General features: G+C 42.0%; 3 protein-coding genes across 7 annotated transcripts in view; 2 read left to right on the top strand and 1 right to left on the bottom strand.

The window, feature by feature from the left end:
- Positions 1-5683, bottom strand: part of LOC113577890 (TOM1-like protein 2) — a 19220-nt gene extending 13537 nt beyond the window's left edge. For all 4 annotated transcript variants that reach the window (XM_035525044.1, XM_035525048.1, XM_035525041.1 and 1 more), the window contains exons 1-2: positions 5602-5683; positions 838-922 (exon numbers count right to left, since the gene is read on the bottom strand). In XM_035525044.1, coding sequence (XP_035380937.1) covers positions 838-922; positions 5602-5653 — 137 coding nt within the window. In that variant the 5' untranslated portion in view covers positions 5654-5683. The remainder of the gene's footprint in view (positions 1-837; positions 923-5601) is intronic.
- Positions 5684-5946: 263 nt separating this feature from the next.
- On the top strand, positions 5947-11513 carry drc3 (dynein regulatory complex subunit 3). 2 transcript variants are annotated; one of them, XM_027010806.2, is made up of 13 exons: positions 5947-6312; positions 6773-6945; positions 7167-7283; positions 7394-7560; positions 7800-7946; positions 8238-8357; positions 8552-8664; positions 8970-9144; positions 9268-9396; positions 10456-10526; positions 10627-10750; positions 10894-11025; positions 11291-11513. In XM_027010806.2, exons 2-13 carry the CDS (start codon positions 6786-6788, stop codon positions 11399-11401), a joined length of 1566 nt encoding a protein of 521 aa, XP_026866607.2. In that variant the 5' UTR covers positions 5947-6312; positions 6773-6785; the 3' UTR covers positions 11402-11513. The 2 variants fall into 2 exon arrangements, with proteins under 2 accessions (XP_026866607.2, XP_026866608.2); XM_027010807.2 differs by having other exon boundaries at positions 7490-7560.
- A 581-nt stretch (positions 11514-12094) lies between these two features.
- Positions 12095-15000, top strand: part of gid4 (GID complex subunit 4 homolog) — a 4096-nt gene continuing 1190 nt past the window's right edge. Inside the window, exons 1-5 of the mRNA XM_027010819.2 lie at positions 12095-12455; positions 12923-12982; positions 13373-13480; positions 14414-14515; positions 14839-14969. Coding sequence (XP_026866620.1) covers positions 12267-12455; positions 12923-12982; positions 13373-13480; positions 14414-14515; positions 14839-14969 — 590 coding nt within the window. The 5' untranslated portion in view covers positions 12095-12266. The remainder of the gene's footprint in view (positions 12456-12922; positions 12983-13372; positions 13481-14413; positions 14516-14838; positions 14970-15000) is intronic.

The raw sequence follows: 15000 nt of genomic DNA on the forward strand, positions 1-15000 counted from the left end.
AATGCGTCAAGGCCTTCCGGTCCCACAGGGAATTTACAGAAAATAACGCTGAAAGTGTAGGCACTTAAGCGAATACTTCAACGGGAGCCTTTTCATCCATGCCAGCTCTTTGTGGTTATGAACGGTCATGAGCTGCTTATGGAGGTGGATGTGCACGTGCAGAGCTGTGGGTAGAGGTGAGGCTCTGACACACCTCTTAATTTCAAGAAACACTCAGCATGCCCAACGGGAGACAATCAGGAAATATTAGCTTGTATTTCATGGTGGGGAAAACTGCAGGATTAAAGCATTAAAAAGCAAACTTAAAAATCTGGTTTGACATGTGGTTTAAGTTCGTTGTGTAATATAATTATGGTAACACCGTCATATGGTCATATTGTTAACAGAACTCAAGGCTATGTGAAGCATGTCTGAGAATGATCCAGAACATTTTTCAAGTTCCTGCAGTCTCCCACAAACCTCAGACACAAAAGTAACCTGCTGTTGTCCTTCAACACAAGACACTCTTTTCTCTCACATAGAACAGAGGCAGGTCTGTGGTGCCAGGCGTGCGTGAGAGACAGAAAAAGAGAGAGACAGACATAGAGACAGAGAGAGGGAGAGAGCCGAGGTCAGGTCATTCCAGTGAAAGAGCTTGTGAGTTAGTGTAATGTGTTTGTGGCAGCTGTGCAGTCGTGAGAGACCTGCTTAGCTGCCAGAACACACATAATGCAGGAAGAACCACATCCATTCAGTCCCTTTCAGCGCAACTCTGTCACAGTGAGTCAGCTGGAGCGGCAATGAGTCATCAGCTAAGTAAGAGAGTGTGTGTGTGTGTGTGTGTGTGTGTCCACTCACCCTTCCTCTGTCTCATTAATAATGTCACAGATTTCCATGTTCAGTGTCCAGTCCTCATTCTGAAGGGAGCCATCAGTGGCTTTCTCTGTGACAAGCACATCACAAATGAGTCACTGCACAGACACACCAAAGCTGTGTGCAAGACAGAGTTTCTGTTACTATATTTAATCATCATTAGAATAGGTCAGTTGCAAATAAACATTCAGTTGTGTAGCTTGCTTAATTGGTAGGGCTTTTATTATGCAGTCAGATATTTCGGGGGGGGGGAGGCATCAGAAATATGAGTCTTCCTAGTCATGCAAAAAAAAAAAACCCTTTCATTTCAATCCAAAAATAAATAAATACATCTCCCACTTTAATCAATGTAAAAGCATATGTTCCACCATGACAGAGGCTCCCTGGGGCTGTTCGACCCAGACATGCAGTCATGACTCGCAGGGCCAATCATTTGCGGTCAGACTACACAGCTGTCACTCTGGGTACTGCTTTACAGTGGTTGAGCAGAAGCAAGCATAGCAACGTGGAGCTTGCCGTTTCACCACGAGCCTCCGCTGCTTTACACGGCACACGCACTCTCTCGGGTGGGTCTCCTAGCAGAGTCTACAGGCACCACTGAGGGTCGTGGAAACAATCGAAGCTTTTGGGAAAGGAAGATTAGATAAAGGAAGTATGCAGGTAGAATTCAAAGATATGCACTACCAGTCAAAAGTCTGGACACGTCCAAGTCTTTATTTAATTTGACCATTTTCTATATTTCAGAAAAACAGTTGATGTAGCAAAAATAATGATGCCAGCTTTGCCCACTCCTGTTCTTAAACAGCTTCATGAGGCAGCCTCCTGAAAACTGCAGAAGAGACCTTTAAAATTAAAGCATAAACCATTAGATTAAATTTCCTTTAGGACTATGAAAAACATGTATTCAGTCCAGTAATCCAGTATATCCAAACTTTTCACTCTCATAGGTTTCTCCCATGATTATGGTCTGATGTGTCAATGAGAAACAGGAAATGTGCATTATGATAAAACACAGATCTTGCAGGTCACTGTTTTGAGACCTGATCTGGAAACTTCTGTGCTGGGCAAACTGATTTCCTGCTGGGTCACTCACGATAAGGGTGGAGGCCAGTGATGACGTCAAAAACAGTCGTGCAGCCTGACAGTAGATAAAAGGGCTGCGCGCTTCCCTTCTCAGGCTCTGCAGACTTGCCCGAAATAACTCCACCACAACTTCACCTCATCCCACACCTCCCCATCTCAGCACATGGTCCAGGCCTCAGCCGTGAGGTGCTGGCAACTGAGCCAAGTGCTCTGCACCGCAGCTTCTAAGGTTCCAGCACTGGGTCGATACCCAGACCCCCTCGCCGAGGTACCTCGCTGCTCCAAACAAACAAACAAACAACAAAAAAGCAGACACTGGAGGACATGTAAAAGGCACCCGTCATAAGGCCACTCATGGCCACGGCTCAGTCTGGAGGAGAAGGGATGGAACAGGAGACGTGGCCTTCAAGGCCGGCAGATTGGGTGAGGCGTGCGGCCTCTCCGTGCCTCAGAAGAGCTGGTACAAGCCGAGGCCGAGCCCTGAGCTCTCGCCCTCTCTCCCTCAAGCCCTGTGGCCCTGTTGTCATATTGCACAACCGGCACTTACTAAATACCATATTGCTTACAAATGCAGAGGAATAAATAAGTAATTTAGTCACTAAACAGTAACTGGTTAAGCAGCTACCAAATAAAGCCACTTCACCCTAGCCTCTGTGTCCACTGGGATACTTGGAATTCATCTCCTCAAGAAATTCCAAAGAGAGAACAGCAAGAGAGCTGGAGAGGATGAGGATAGATAAAGGAGTCCAGTGCGTATGTGGCCAGACAGCTGTATGCATGGGGAGACAGTGTGAGCAGATAAAAGAGAAGGATGAGGAGAGTGGGGGAGAAAGACTGCAAGGACATACAATATACAAATACAAATAAATTACAATCAATTTAAAGCAATGAAAGTGAACGGAGGAGCCATTCATCCACGCAGCCGCATTCGGACGCGGGCCTGTGTCCCTGTGGTGTGGCAGACCAGGCGGCCGAGGGCCGGGACTCAGTGCCGAGATGCTCGCCGTACCACCCACTGCCAAAGGGCACAGAGCCAGAGCCACATCTGCAGTCAGAACCGTTACAGCCACATCGAAGAGCCCAAACCTGGCAAACCTTCACCCTGGTCACAGATTTGAAGCATTCCATTGTTTGAATGCCCTAAACCGTTCAACTCTGAAATGAGATGACATTGGGAGCGTAATGATCTCAGTTTAGCTGCCAAACAGTGAACAGAGTGCGTTGCGAAAATCCCAACCAGTTTTTCTCAAGGCTATGCTGGAAGCAATGGACAATTCACCTCAAAACCAAAGATATGAACAAAAGGTTCAGCTGTCCAGCGTTCCATGCAGCTACACTGACTCAATCACTTTTTGCACAATCACTTTTTCTCAGATTTCACAGCAAAGCTACTACTTTGTAAATCTACCCATGTTTTTGAGGTGTAGGGTAGATCAACTAAAAAAATAATGAAGACAAAATATTCTACAACTGCACTTTGTGAACACTGCCATTCTTGACAACACATTGTCAAAATGCTATGGAGCGCCTCACACACAGATTTCATTCAGCCGTTTGGTTAAGGAGAAATTCCATTTAGCATACTTAATATAAAAGGGTCATTTTCTGAATTGCTGCTCTGTACTCAGCTAGTGACAATTGATCCTAGAACCGATAACAAGGCACTGCCTTAGACACCACGACCACAGCCATGCACCCAGCTGAAACAGTAGAATTCCTTGCCAACTGTCAGACCATCTCAGTAGAGTAATAAGAAACTATATCATAAATCATGACTGAAAGGGACGGGATGGCTCACCTTTTGAAGTCTTTAAAAATGGCCCATTTGACAGGTAAAGAAAAGTTATAATTACCAGTCACAAAGTGCAGTTGTAGAATTTCACAAGTAGCAGGTGGACTCATGAGATAATATTAACATAACAGACTTTAATATGAGAAATTGAATACACTTACAACCCATTTGTGATAGTAATAATCCAATCTAAATCATGTTAATACTCAGCCTGAAAGACCTGTTGCAGTTAAAATCCTGCCACACATGAAAGTAGGTGTGTTTAACCTTAGAGGAACCTTTACAGCTAACCGTAATTATTCTTCCATAAAGCCACTTGTGAAAAAATGTGTTGTAAAAAACACCATCATTTATATATAAAATTGACTTGCACAATAGAAGTCATTGGCTTGTTTTTTCTCCTCTGGTCTTCTATTGCAAAAGTATTAACACATTTTTGTAAATCACTCAGGAAATTCTCGCAAAATCCTGGCTATATTAGAAAACGGCTCTCCGGCTCAGGAAAGAGAGAAATGACTTGCAAACCTGAGAGGTTCATGCGGTACATTCTAAAAGGCCTAAAACCTTATTGTTGTTTAATGTGCTAAAACACTTGCCTAGGAACACCAAATTTCACTCATGTTACTGGTTGTGAATACTCCCCATTACCAAAAGGATAAAGCTTTGTCCTTATAATGGGTTTAAACTATGAGAAAATAAATCTTGACATAAATATTACTACTTTATTACTTTATTACTACTTAGACTACAGCTTCACCCTGAGAATCTTCTATTCATGTCACTCAGCTAGCATTACACAGCCAGCTGAATCCTCAGTTACTGAAAACACGTCGAGGAGTTGAGTAACTCCAACACTTTTTCCAAATTCAACCAGATGTTCACAGATGACGATTTGCTTCAAAGGGTGGGTGTAGTTTTTGAGCGTCATGGAAAATGCCCCTTTGATGTTTAAACATGTTACCGTGATTTAGCATTGTCTAAATGCTGTAAATTAAGGAATCGTTTGGAGTCCATGATGACTAAATTACTGTATGATGGTAATATATTGCGAATTGAGGTCAACTATGCATGACAACGTGTAAATAACCGTCTTCAGACGTGACAACAGACAAACGTGGGATAATTTACTTAATTGTTTTCCATAGAATAGCTTTCCTGTAAGTTGAGTGAATAAGTCAGAAGAGAATATTGTAAAATAAGAGTGTGCCAAGACTGAAGATTTTACATTTAACTGAAGTGACCATGTTAGTCGCCTAACGTAGTTAGTGCAGCGGACAGCGCTGCTAAGGACGTATGAGTGTAACATTTGTCTAGCACATTCTAAACGATGTCTGGAGGCGTCTCAGGTAGCGTTGGCTACTTCCTTGGCATCCAAGAGCCCAACACCCCAGAGCCCTCTACGCAAATCCGACTTTAGTCACATCGGCAGTCACACATCTGAAGTAGGTTAGCCTAGCTAGCGTTAGCTGCTTTCCCAGGTTAGCCTGAGGGCTTTGTGCTTCACTTAGCTAGTTAGTTAGCGTTAGCTATCCTGCGAAATATTTTCATTTCTAACACAACACTGCTAGGTTAGCTAACATTTGGCTACACGCTCAGGGAACCGCTAATGCTGACAGTTTGCCACCTAATGTTAATTTAATGAGAGAATAAAACTGTCTAGTTTACAAGTACCGTCAGCCGGCCAGCAAGCTAGACAGTTAAGATAGCTAACCAGGCTAACTTAACGATGACTGTTAGGTACCGGATGCTGTGCTACCCGGTAATATGATAATTAGAAGCAGTAAACATTTTGGTCATAACTAGCAAATGTGACACAAATGTGACACTCCTCAGTATATATCATATTTACAGGCGTATATAATTGTGTAACTCACCAATGCACTGGCCAACGGGAGTGCTGAACGGATTCCCCAACAAGAACTCCATCTTGATGACAACAAACAATCCGCAGCTCGAAGGTGGCGCTGGGTCCAGGATTAAGCCCCGCCCATTATAAGATTTGATTGGAAGATAGAACTAAAAGTTCATTGAGTGATGAAAATGCTTGTCAACCTTAAATAAAACAATTGGTTACCGTGTACCAGGAGCGGAACCAAAATAAAGTATTTCAAATACTTCGGCTTTAATGGTTTGAATCGTGACATGTAATGAGATATGATACGTGTGTTATAAGCAACATAGCGGCGTGTAACATTATTATTTCCCGTCGTATGCACATGGAATGTAATTATCTAGTTAGGCATTGTTTTTAAAGAATACTCAGTGAAGTGCTCAATAATTATACATGCTGGGTCCCGCACATCACGGTCGCCTACATATGGGTTGGGGCGCTTGTAACTCCTAGGTTCTCATCTGTGCTACAAACAAAAATTTGACACAACCAACAAGACCATTTGGATTTTAAGATATGGAAATTCATGAGCTAATTCAAGGTCAGCACGTTTTAGGTAACCCATGACAAAACAGCTACGTGATGACTAAAGCCATCCTAGAAACATATCCAGTTGCTAAGCAACATCTGGTTCAACACAGGAGACGAGTGAAGTCCTAACTATCTAATACGGCCCTTATACACTGCTAAACAGGTAGCTCGTTTACTTTACTAGCTAACTACATTCTGCTATGGTAACTCCAGCTTTTCTTATTATAGATTTTATTTGTTAAATAGCGTCATGGATGACTTTCATTGAGCATGTGGCTGTTAAGGCTGGTGTGGTAGCTAAAGATACTAGCTTAATGTGTTAGCTAGCGCTTTAGCTAGCTGCCAAGCTGCATGAAGTGTTGTAATGTTTATCTTTTATCTTAAGCCGCAATAACCTCAATGTAGGTACTAGTGTTAAACCGCCCAGTCATTCCATTTTCCCTGACAAAGCCCTTTTAAACTGGTGGCTCCTGATATATATATATATATATATATATATATATATATATATATATATATATATATATATATATATATATATATATATATATATATATATCTCTGAACCTAACAAACTTACAGGAGCCACCAGTTTAAATATATAATATGTTTTATTTTTTCAGTAATACCGTGGAGATGAACAGGATATATAAAACAATGGAACCCAGTGTGGTTGATGAGCAGATGCTCCAAAAAGCAGTTGAGGAGCAGGGACCTCAAGACCAGGCTGGCCGTATCGCCAAAGAGGAGGGTATCCAGTACCACGAAGTGATTCAACTGCGCCTGGACTACAGAAGTAAAAAAAAATTAATTACACTGGAATTCTATTTATTTTATTTGTTTGTACTGTTTATATTGCTGTTTATTTGTTTGTCTTTTCTGTTTTGTTTTGTATTTTTTATTTATTTTTAATTTTTTTTACTTGGAGCTAGTGTGGCAACTGCAGAGATGTCCAGTCTACTGTATGTGGTGTTGTGGAAGTAACATTTGCTAATCTGCTGTAAACTGTTTTTACAGACATCTTAAAGATTGACCATTTATGGGAGTTCACTTCATTAACAAAGCTTCAACTACATAATAACCTTATTGAGAAGATACAGGGCTTAGAGAAGCTCATCAACCTTGAATGGCTTGGTAGGTATTTCTTGGTCTCTTCTATTAGAAATTTAACTGAAAATCTTCTCTTGTAACAGAAGTTCCAATTGATTTTATAATGCATTAACACATTTTCTTTCATAATTTAGATTTGTCTTTCAATAATATTCAGGTTATTGAGGGATTGGACACACTTGTGAAACTTCAAGACCTGAGTTTGTACAACAATTATATTTCTGTCATAGAGAACATGGATCCACTGAAAAACTTACAAATCTTTTCTCTTGGTAACAATTTGATCTCCCAGCTCGATAATGTAAGTTCAAAGACTTTTTAATAACTCACAACAATTGCAAAAGTTAAACATGGTAAATAAATATTTAAAAAAACACTCACTCCTGTCTATCAAGAACTGATTTACTGCTTACTTTATTGAAAAATGTAACTCTTGCATATTCATATTAGGATCATAACTGCATATTTTATAGTCTTATCACAAAAACCTTGTTGCAATTTGTGCTGACTGTGAAATGTACAATATGTACTCGCTTAAAGGTAATATACCTAAGAAAATTTAAGAACTTGCGTACGCTCAACCTTGCTGGAAATCCAGTCTGCAAAGAGGAAAACTACACGATTTTTGTGGCTGCATACATATCAGACCTGGTTTACCTGGATTTCAGACCACTGGATGAACAAACGGTGAGTGAGACAATGATGGGACATTAATAACACTTTAGGCATTCACAAGAGTTTGTCTCACATCACAGCATCAGGCTGAGTGCCAAAATACACTCTTTAATTAATACAATTACAGAGGTCCACAGCTCCAGCAAATATCCACAGATTAGTCTACTTAGAAAGTGCAGAAAGCATTAATCAGAAGATGAGTGTGCAAATGTTCTACCATAGAACCTTTGACGCTGTACCTCTCACAGTGGGAAGTCAATCACTATATATTTTTTTAAATTTCCATGTATGCACAATCTTCAGAGACAAAAGGCCTTTACGCAGTACCAGTATGCCATTGAGGAGATGAGGCACAATGACCTGCAGGAGCAGAGGGCAACGGAGGCTCAGAAAAACAATGAAGAAGAGCTCCAACTGCACAAGGTGATTGTCTTTAAGACCTGTGCTGTGTTTTTTTTAACTCTGAATATGAAATGTGCTTTACAACAACTCAAAATGTCATGAGCGATTAAGATGATTTATTTGAACACATGTAGCAAACTCTTGGCTCATTTTATTGTGCTGCTTTCTAAATAGTGGTCTGTAGCAATGGCTTCCACTGCTAATATCTTCTGTAGGATGCATTTGTGGAGCACTTGAATGGGTCACATCTGTTTGACAGCATGTACGCAGATGATGCTGAGGCAGCTAAATTGGCATACCTCCCTGGAGTGGCCACGCTACTAGAATCATATCCTTGCCTTGCCTACAAATCATTATATTCAAAATATCATTATGTTAACACAGCTTACATTCTCCAAACTGACATTCACAAAACCCCAGACTGCATGTTTCCCTGACATAATTTCACTGACCAATGAAACGCCAAAATCTCAAATGAAATCGTGAACATATCAACATGTGATAGCCCTAGGTAAAAGCCTGCTGACTATTTCTTCAGCTTTGGGAAAGGGAGAAATGAACTACTAGTTACCACTCTGTCAGATACTATTGCAACAAACCCACAATGAAATATAACCTTGACAGCACTTGAACATACCAGACCCAGCTGGTGGCATTATGTGTGCAGATATTTGAAGTAGGTTTAACACAACACACATGCAGGCAGAATGAAATGGATGCCTTCTTCACCGGTTTCCAAGACGCAGTGGCTGACAATCAGCAGCGAGGCGCTGAGATAGCAGCTGACTTTGAGAGGTCCAGGAGACAGGTCAGTTTCTCTTCAAGCCCATGTAGCCACTTAGTGTTATGTTGACTGTAATTGCCTTTAACAGGATCCCCTTACACTGGGCTCCAGTGTAACAACCCCAAATTCTGCTTTGTTTTGTTACAGGTGATGGCAGGGATGCAGCAGGCAGCGAACAACAGATTGGAGGCCCGAATCAGTAATTATAGAGATGAAATCACCCAGCTCTGTCACACTCTCATGACACTGGAGCTGCAGCTGGTGGGCCAGCTAGAGGTCAAATAAAAGTATCATACATGCACAAAGCACCAATCTTTAAAGTCTATACCTACTAGAAGTGGGCTCCCTCCTCTTCAGAGGGGTTTCTGGGATTATCAGCACATTATCTGAGTGGTCTAGTGAGACATATTCTCTAATGATCATTTCACTAAGGGAGAGAGGGGAAAGATTGTGAAGACAAGTAAAACTTGAGAATCTTAAAATAAATGCTAAGGTTTATGGGTTGCCAATGAAGGGATTTAAGGGCTGGTATCGGGTGATCTGTCATTCTGATGCATGTGAGGATTCTAACAGAAGCATTCTGAACAGATTTTAAATAGGAATAGAGCTATTGAACTGACCATTTCAAAGACAGTCCCAGTAATCTAGTCTAGTTGGCAAAAAAGGATGTTGAAGTCAGCAGTGGAGAGATTTAGAGATTTGAACACAGGCTATCACACACTAAAATATTTCATTATTTGTGTTGAGATAACCATTTACTTGGTTGGCTAATACCTTTGCACTTTGCGAAGAACTTGCATGTTAGTCAAGAGTCCTTATGTCACGAAATGCTCGCCTCCCGCGAGTCACGTGGCCTGCCACGTGCAGTGGGAGGATCGTTGTTAGTGGCCACACCTGCACACACCTGCACCTTGTTTTGTTTATGTATTTAAACCTTCGTTGTAGTGTGCAGGATTGTTGGTCATTGTGGGTGTAACGTCGTGATGTAATGTTCCTTTCATCATTTGGTAAATGTATTCGTGTTTGTCGCATGTGTTTATTGTTGACCGTTTCATGTTTGTGTTTATCGTGTGTAATTCTTGTGAGTGCTGTTATCGTTTAATGTTTATCTGTAAATAAATGTACGTCCCAGTCGCTAGAGTCTGTGCGTCCTGCCCCTCGCCCTACGGCACTCGGGCCACCACACGTTACACCTTATCTTCCATGAGGCTTGACAGTACCTGTTTTGAGAGAAACCCCATAACAAAAACTCTTTTAAGTCTAATAAGTCACTTTCTGGTGGTGTAAATGTTACATTAAAACTAGATCCTCAGTTATTTTGCTTTATTTTCACAGGACATCACTAAAGACTTTGAGAGGAACATTTCGGACATGGTTGGAGGGTTCATTGAATATGTCCAAGGATTATATCCTTTTATCAAATAAATCTGGTGCAGAACCTGAGAGAACCTGATCTCAGATTAACTGCTTCCATTAATAGGTGCCCTGTCCTTAATTATGCCCCACATTTGTTCAGTGCCGTGATCTGGAGAACCACCACCATGAGAAATTGCTGGAGATTGCTGTGGCAACACTAGAAAAGGTGGCTAAGAATGAGCTGGAGGAGGATTTGCCTGATGACGTTCGCTTGGTCAGTGCTGATAGCATAACTATGACTTTGCTGTGAGCCTCTGAATACTAGATTTTTTTCATTTTTTAAACTAGGATTATTACACAGTAGTATCACATCTATAAGAAACGAACCTGGCTTCACTGCTTCATGCTGCCTTCTAGCTCTTTGTGGATAAGGACACTGCGGTCAGTGCTGTCAGCGCCTCCCATGACACACACCTGCTGAAGATTGACAACAGGGAGGACGAGCTCATGACACGGATAAACAGCTGGATGACTGCACTAATAAAGTCGGTAGGGAAGAGAGTGGGGACCCATTTAACATGGTTGTAAGCTGCTTTGATACAGGCCTACAGTACAGTAATGTTTACCTCTACGTTACATGCACATTTTGTCAGTTGCAATAGTTGAAATAAAACAAACTGGTAACATATATGACACAAAGAGATATGCTATAGAATTTCTGTAACAATTGCTCTGATAACAGTTTTGGTTTGTTTGTTTTTGTATTGAGCAATAAAGCAAGATTAATTATACGAAGTATTTCCCTTGTGAACAGATACATGATGAAGAGATCAAGCGGAATCGCAAACGCATCTCGGAGATTCATAACTACGTCGATTATGTAAGGGAGCAGCTTGAGGAGTTGCATTTGCAAGAGCACCAGTAAGAGAGTAGAACAGGACTGCTCAGACATCACATCCATGTGATGCACATTCCAAGTTCACAGTAAATAGGAAATTTGAACTATCTTTAGAAGTGTACGTTTTTCTGGCATTAAATATTTTACAAAGGTCTGTTTGCATCCTCTTGCTGTACAAGTCTGTCACCTACAGGCAGAGACAGGTGTTACAGGCACCCAAACTGAAGGAAGACTTGATATAAAAGGATATTCCTGTGTGTGTGTGTGTGTGTGTGTGTGTGTGTGTGTGTGTGTGTGTGTGTGTGTGTGTGTGAGTGCCACTTTGGTGTGGTTGAACTCTAAAATTAACATGACACGATAAAACTGACATGAAAATATACTTTTAAAAAAAAAAAAAACTGCTGACCTACATTAGTCCTCAGTGAAGTGAGCAGGCAAAGCCACTTTAAAATGTTCTGCTTCATATTATTTATATTTTTATGAATCACCTTATATAGATATGATTGTATATTTCCGTTCACTTTTCACTTTAGTATCATGCAAGAAACCCTAACGGATTTACCAAAATAATTCCGATAAAACTTATTGCACTTATTTTGGTTGCTACAGCGCTGCGAAACCTACAAGTCCCATCTGGCTCTTTCGCACAGGCGCAGTTGCGCTGTGCGAGCCTAATATGTGGACCTCGGCAGCCAATCAGAAAAAAGCTAGTGACTTTCACGCCACCGCGTCGAAGTCCTCAACTAGACGCAGGGCGAGCAACCGCGCGTCCCGCAGAAGAGGGCTGGGGCAACAAATCATACCGATGTGTCAGCTTCCGATCTCCTGCTGAATTTCACCCGTGTCTTGTGACTTGTTCGTAGACGGGGTTCACCCCGCAAAAGCAGTCAACATGCCGGTGCGCACCGAGTGTGGTCCCGGCGCGTCGGCGGCCTGCGCATCCTCGGTCTCTCTCGTTCCGCCGCCGCCGATCAACACCCAGCAGCCCGGCGTCGCCACCTCACTCCTGTACAGCGGCTCTCAGTTTCGGGGTCACCAGAAGAGCAAAGGAAACTCCTACGACGTCGAGGTGGTCCTACAGGTGAACACTTCGCGTGTCCGCAGTCGGCTAGACAGCTGCCGTGTCTCATAAAGTTAGACATAACCAGTTTAGCCTGCCACTTGTTCGCAGCCTGACGTTTGCCACCTCAGCTAGCGATAGCGAGTTTCACTCCAGCGATTAATTCACACAATTCGTGTGTGTGTATGTGTGTGTTAGTTAGTTAGTTAACGGGCTTATTAATGCGTTTTGGGGACAGTAACCCGTCTCCGTATTGCTTGTAATTTAGCTAGTGACCCTGGGGATTTGAGGATGGATACATGATCTCCTCCTGGACAGTCTGGGGGTCAGTACGTTACGATCCGAAGTGCTGCTGCGTACACAGGCGACGGCGTTTGACCGCACGGTAGCTTAGCTTAGCGATCGCTCTCACGCGCGTCTGCTGTCCATAACGCAGCTGCGGAGGTCCGCCAAGTGTACACGACTGTTTTTGTTTCCTCCCCCACTAGCATGTGACCACGGAGGACTCGTACTTGTGCGGATATCTCAAGATCAAAGGTCTGACCGAGGTGAGAGGTTTATCGCATCCTAATAGCATCCCGTGGATTACAGAAATGGAGAGGCCTAGTTTTGTCAGGAAACCCCCCCCCCCCCCCCCCCCAAGCCCAGCGGAGGGCATCTAGCGATCGGCAGAGTGATGAACTAAAGCCATGAACATTATTACTCTACCTGTTTTATTTCACATTGTCTGTGTGCATGCAGCCAACTGGGCAACAGTTACGGAGCAGAATGTGATTGCCATGCACATTTGTTTCACTGGTACTGGTTTGTTTTGTTGCTCCATCTTTCTGGCTGCTTGTCAGCCATTTCACTGCGAGTTATACTGTGTATGACTATGTATGTGACAAATAAACCAAACTTCAGTATAACCCTTCTGCATTACCCCGCTCCTGCCGTAGGAATACCCCACCCTCACCACGTTCTTTGCTGGGGAGATCATAAGCCAGAAGCGGCCCTTTCTAACGAGGAAATGGGATGCAGATGAGGATGTTGACCGTAAACATTGGGTAATGCAACGGAAATTTGAAATTAAGAGTTAATTTCGTGTGATTTTTGCGCGCTGTGTTCCTTAGTGTTATAAGGAGGGCAAATACAACTTTGTGATAAAGAAAACAGATTGATTTGGGGACCGCTGCCAACCTGCCTTGCCTAAGACAAGAACTACATATGCTGTTATGATTTGTGGCAGGAGGCTTGTTGACCGTGACACATGAAATAATCCATATCTAAGTCATACAGTAATAAGAGCGCTGACAGTATTGATTATGCTTTACATAATCACCCACATTGAAGACTTCAAAGGGTGGAACTCTAAGGGAGAAACCTATGGATAATGAGTGACACTCCTTTAATTTAAATGAATAGGTCAGCCAAAAATTTAAACTTGTACAATTTACCCTTTGCCCCAAATGTAGTTTAGAAGTCAGCATGTGCTTGGTGTTCAAATTTTGCTTCTTTACTTTTGCATATGAACTAAAAAGCAAGGGAGGTCTATGCCCACCAGTTAGGAATGTAAAAACTAAACTACAGAAGCGTCGCACACTTGCCTCAAACCACATTGAGCTGCTGGGTGGTCTCAGATGGACATGGTTGCTTTCTGACGCTGTATGATATTCTGCTATGTATAAAAATGAGCCAGAATACACTGCAAAGCTGAAAATGGTCATCTTGAAGCTTCAACAGCTCTACCCACTTTGAGGCAAATGTGTGGTGATTTTGAAGAAATGGTGGGTATACGCTTCCTCTGCATGTTGGTGACATTAGACCTAAAGTTCCGGAACAAAACCCAAAAGCTATTGCTCCGCTGATCTACTGGGATAAAGGGAAAATGGTTCCTATAGGCATAGTTTGGAGAAACAGTTTGCACTATTTTCCCTTTATCTGAATCACATTTTAATGTATCAAAATATTTATATGCTGATTTTTCTTTAACATCTCAGGGGAAGTTTCAAGCATTTTATCAGTATGCAAAAAGCTTTAACTCTGATGACTTTGACTATGAAGAACTCAAGAATAGCGACTTTGTCTTCATGCGATGGAAGGTACAGTATATGTCTTGTTTCCTAGGTATGGATTAGGCCTAGTCTTAGACAGAATTTTGTCTTTGGTCTAGGTTTAGGAGTAGACCTAGTCTAGAAGACCAAGACTATTTAACCAGCGTTATACTTGTAGGAAATGTAAAATGTTAGATGTACTGTTATTGTTGAATATACTTTTACTCTTGCACTGCTGTAAAACATTATCAACTTGATAAATGCTTAGTATTCTTCTGTTGTATGTATAATGATATTATCTTATCATAATGACTGAATTTTCCATTAAGTGAATGCTTTTCTTCTAAAACCTCTCATTGTTTTGGGTGCAGGAGCAGTTCTTAGTCCCAGATCACACGATCAAAGACATTAGTGGTGCTTCCTTTGCTGGCTTCTACTACATCTGCTTCCAGAAGTCCACAGCTACCATCGAGGGATTCTACTACCACCGGAGCTCCGAATGGTATCATCCAAATCTCACAAAGCCACTTCAG

This window comes from Electrophorus electricus, chromosome 1 (genome assembly GCF_013358815.1).
Source record: "Electrophorus electricus isolate fEleEle1 chromosome 1, fEleEle1.pri, whole genome shotgun sequence".
Taxonomy (NCBI): Eukaryota; Metazoa; Chordata; class Actinopteri; order Gymnotiformes; family Gymnotidae; genus Electrophorus; species Electrophorus electricus.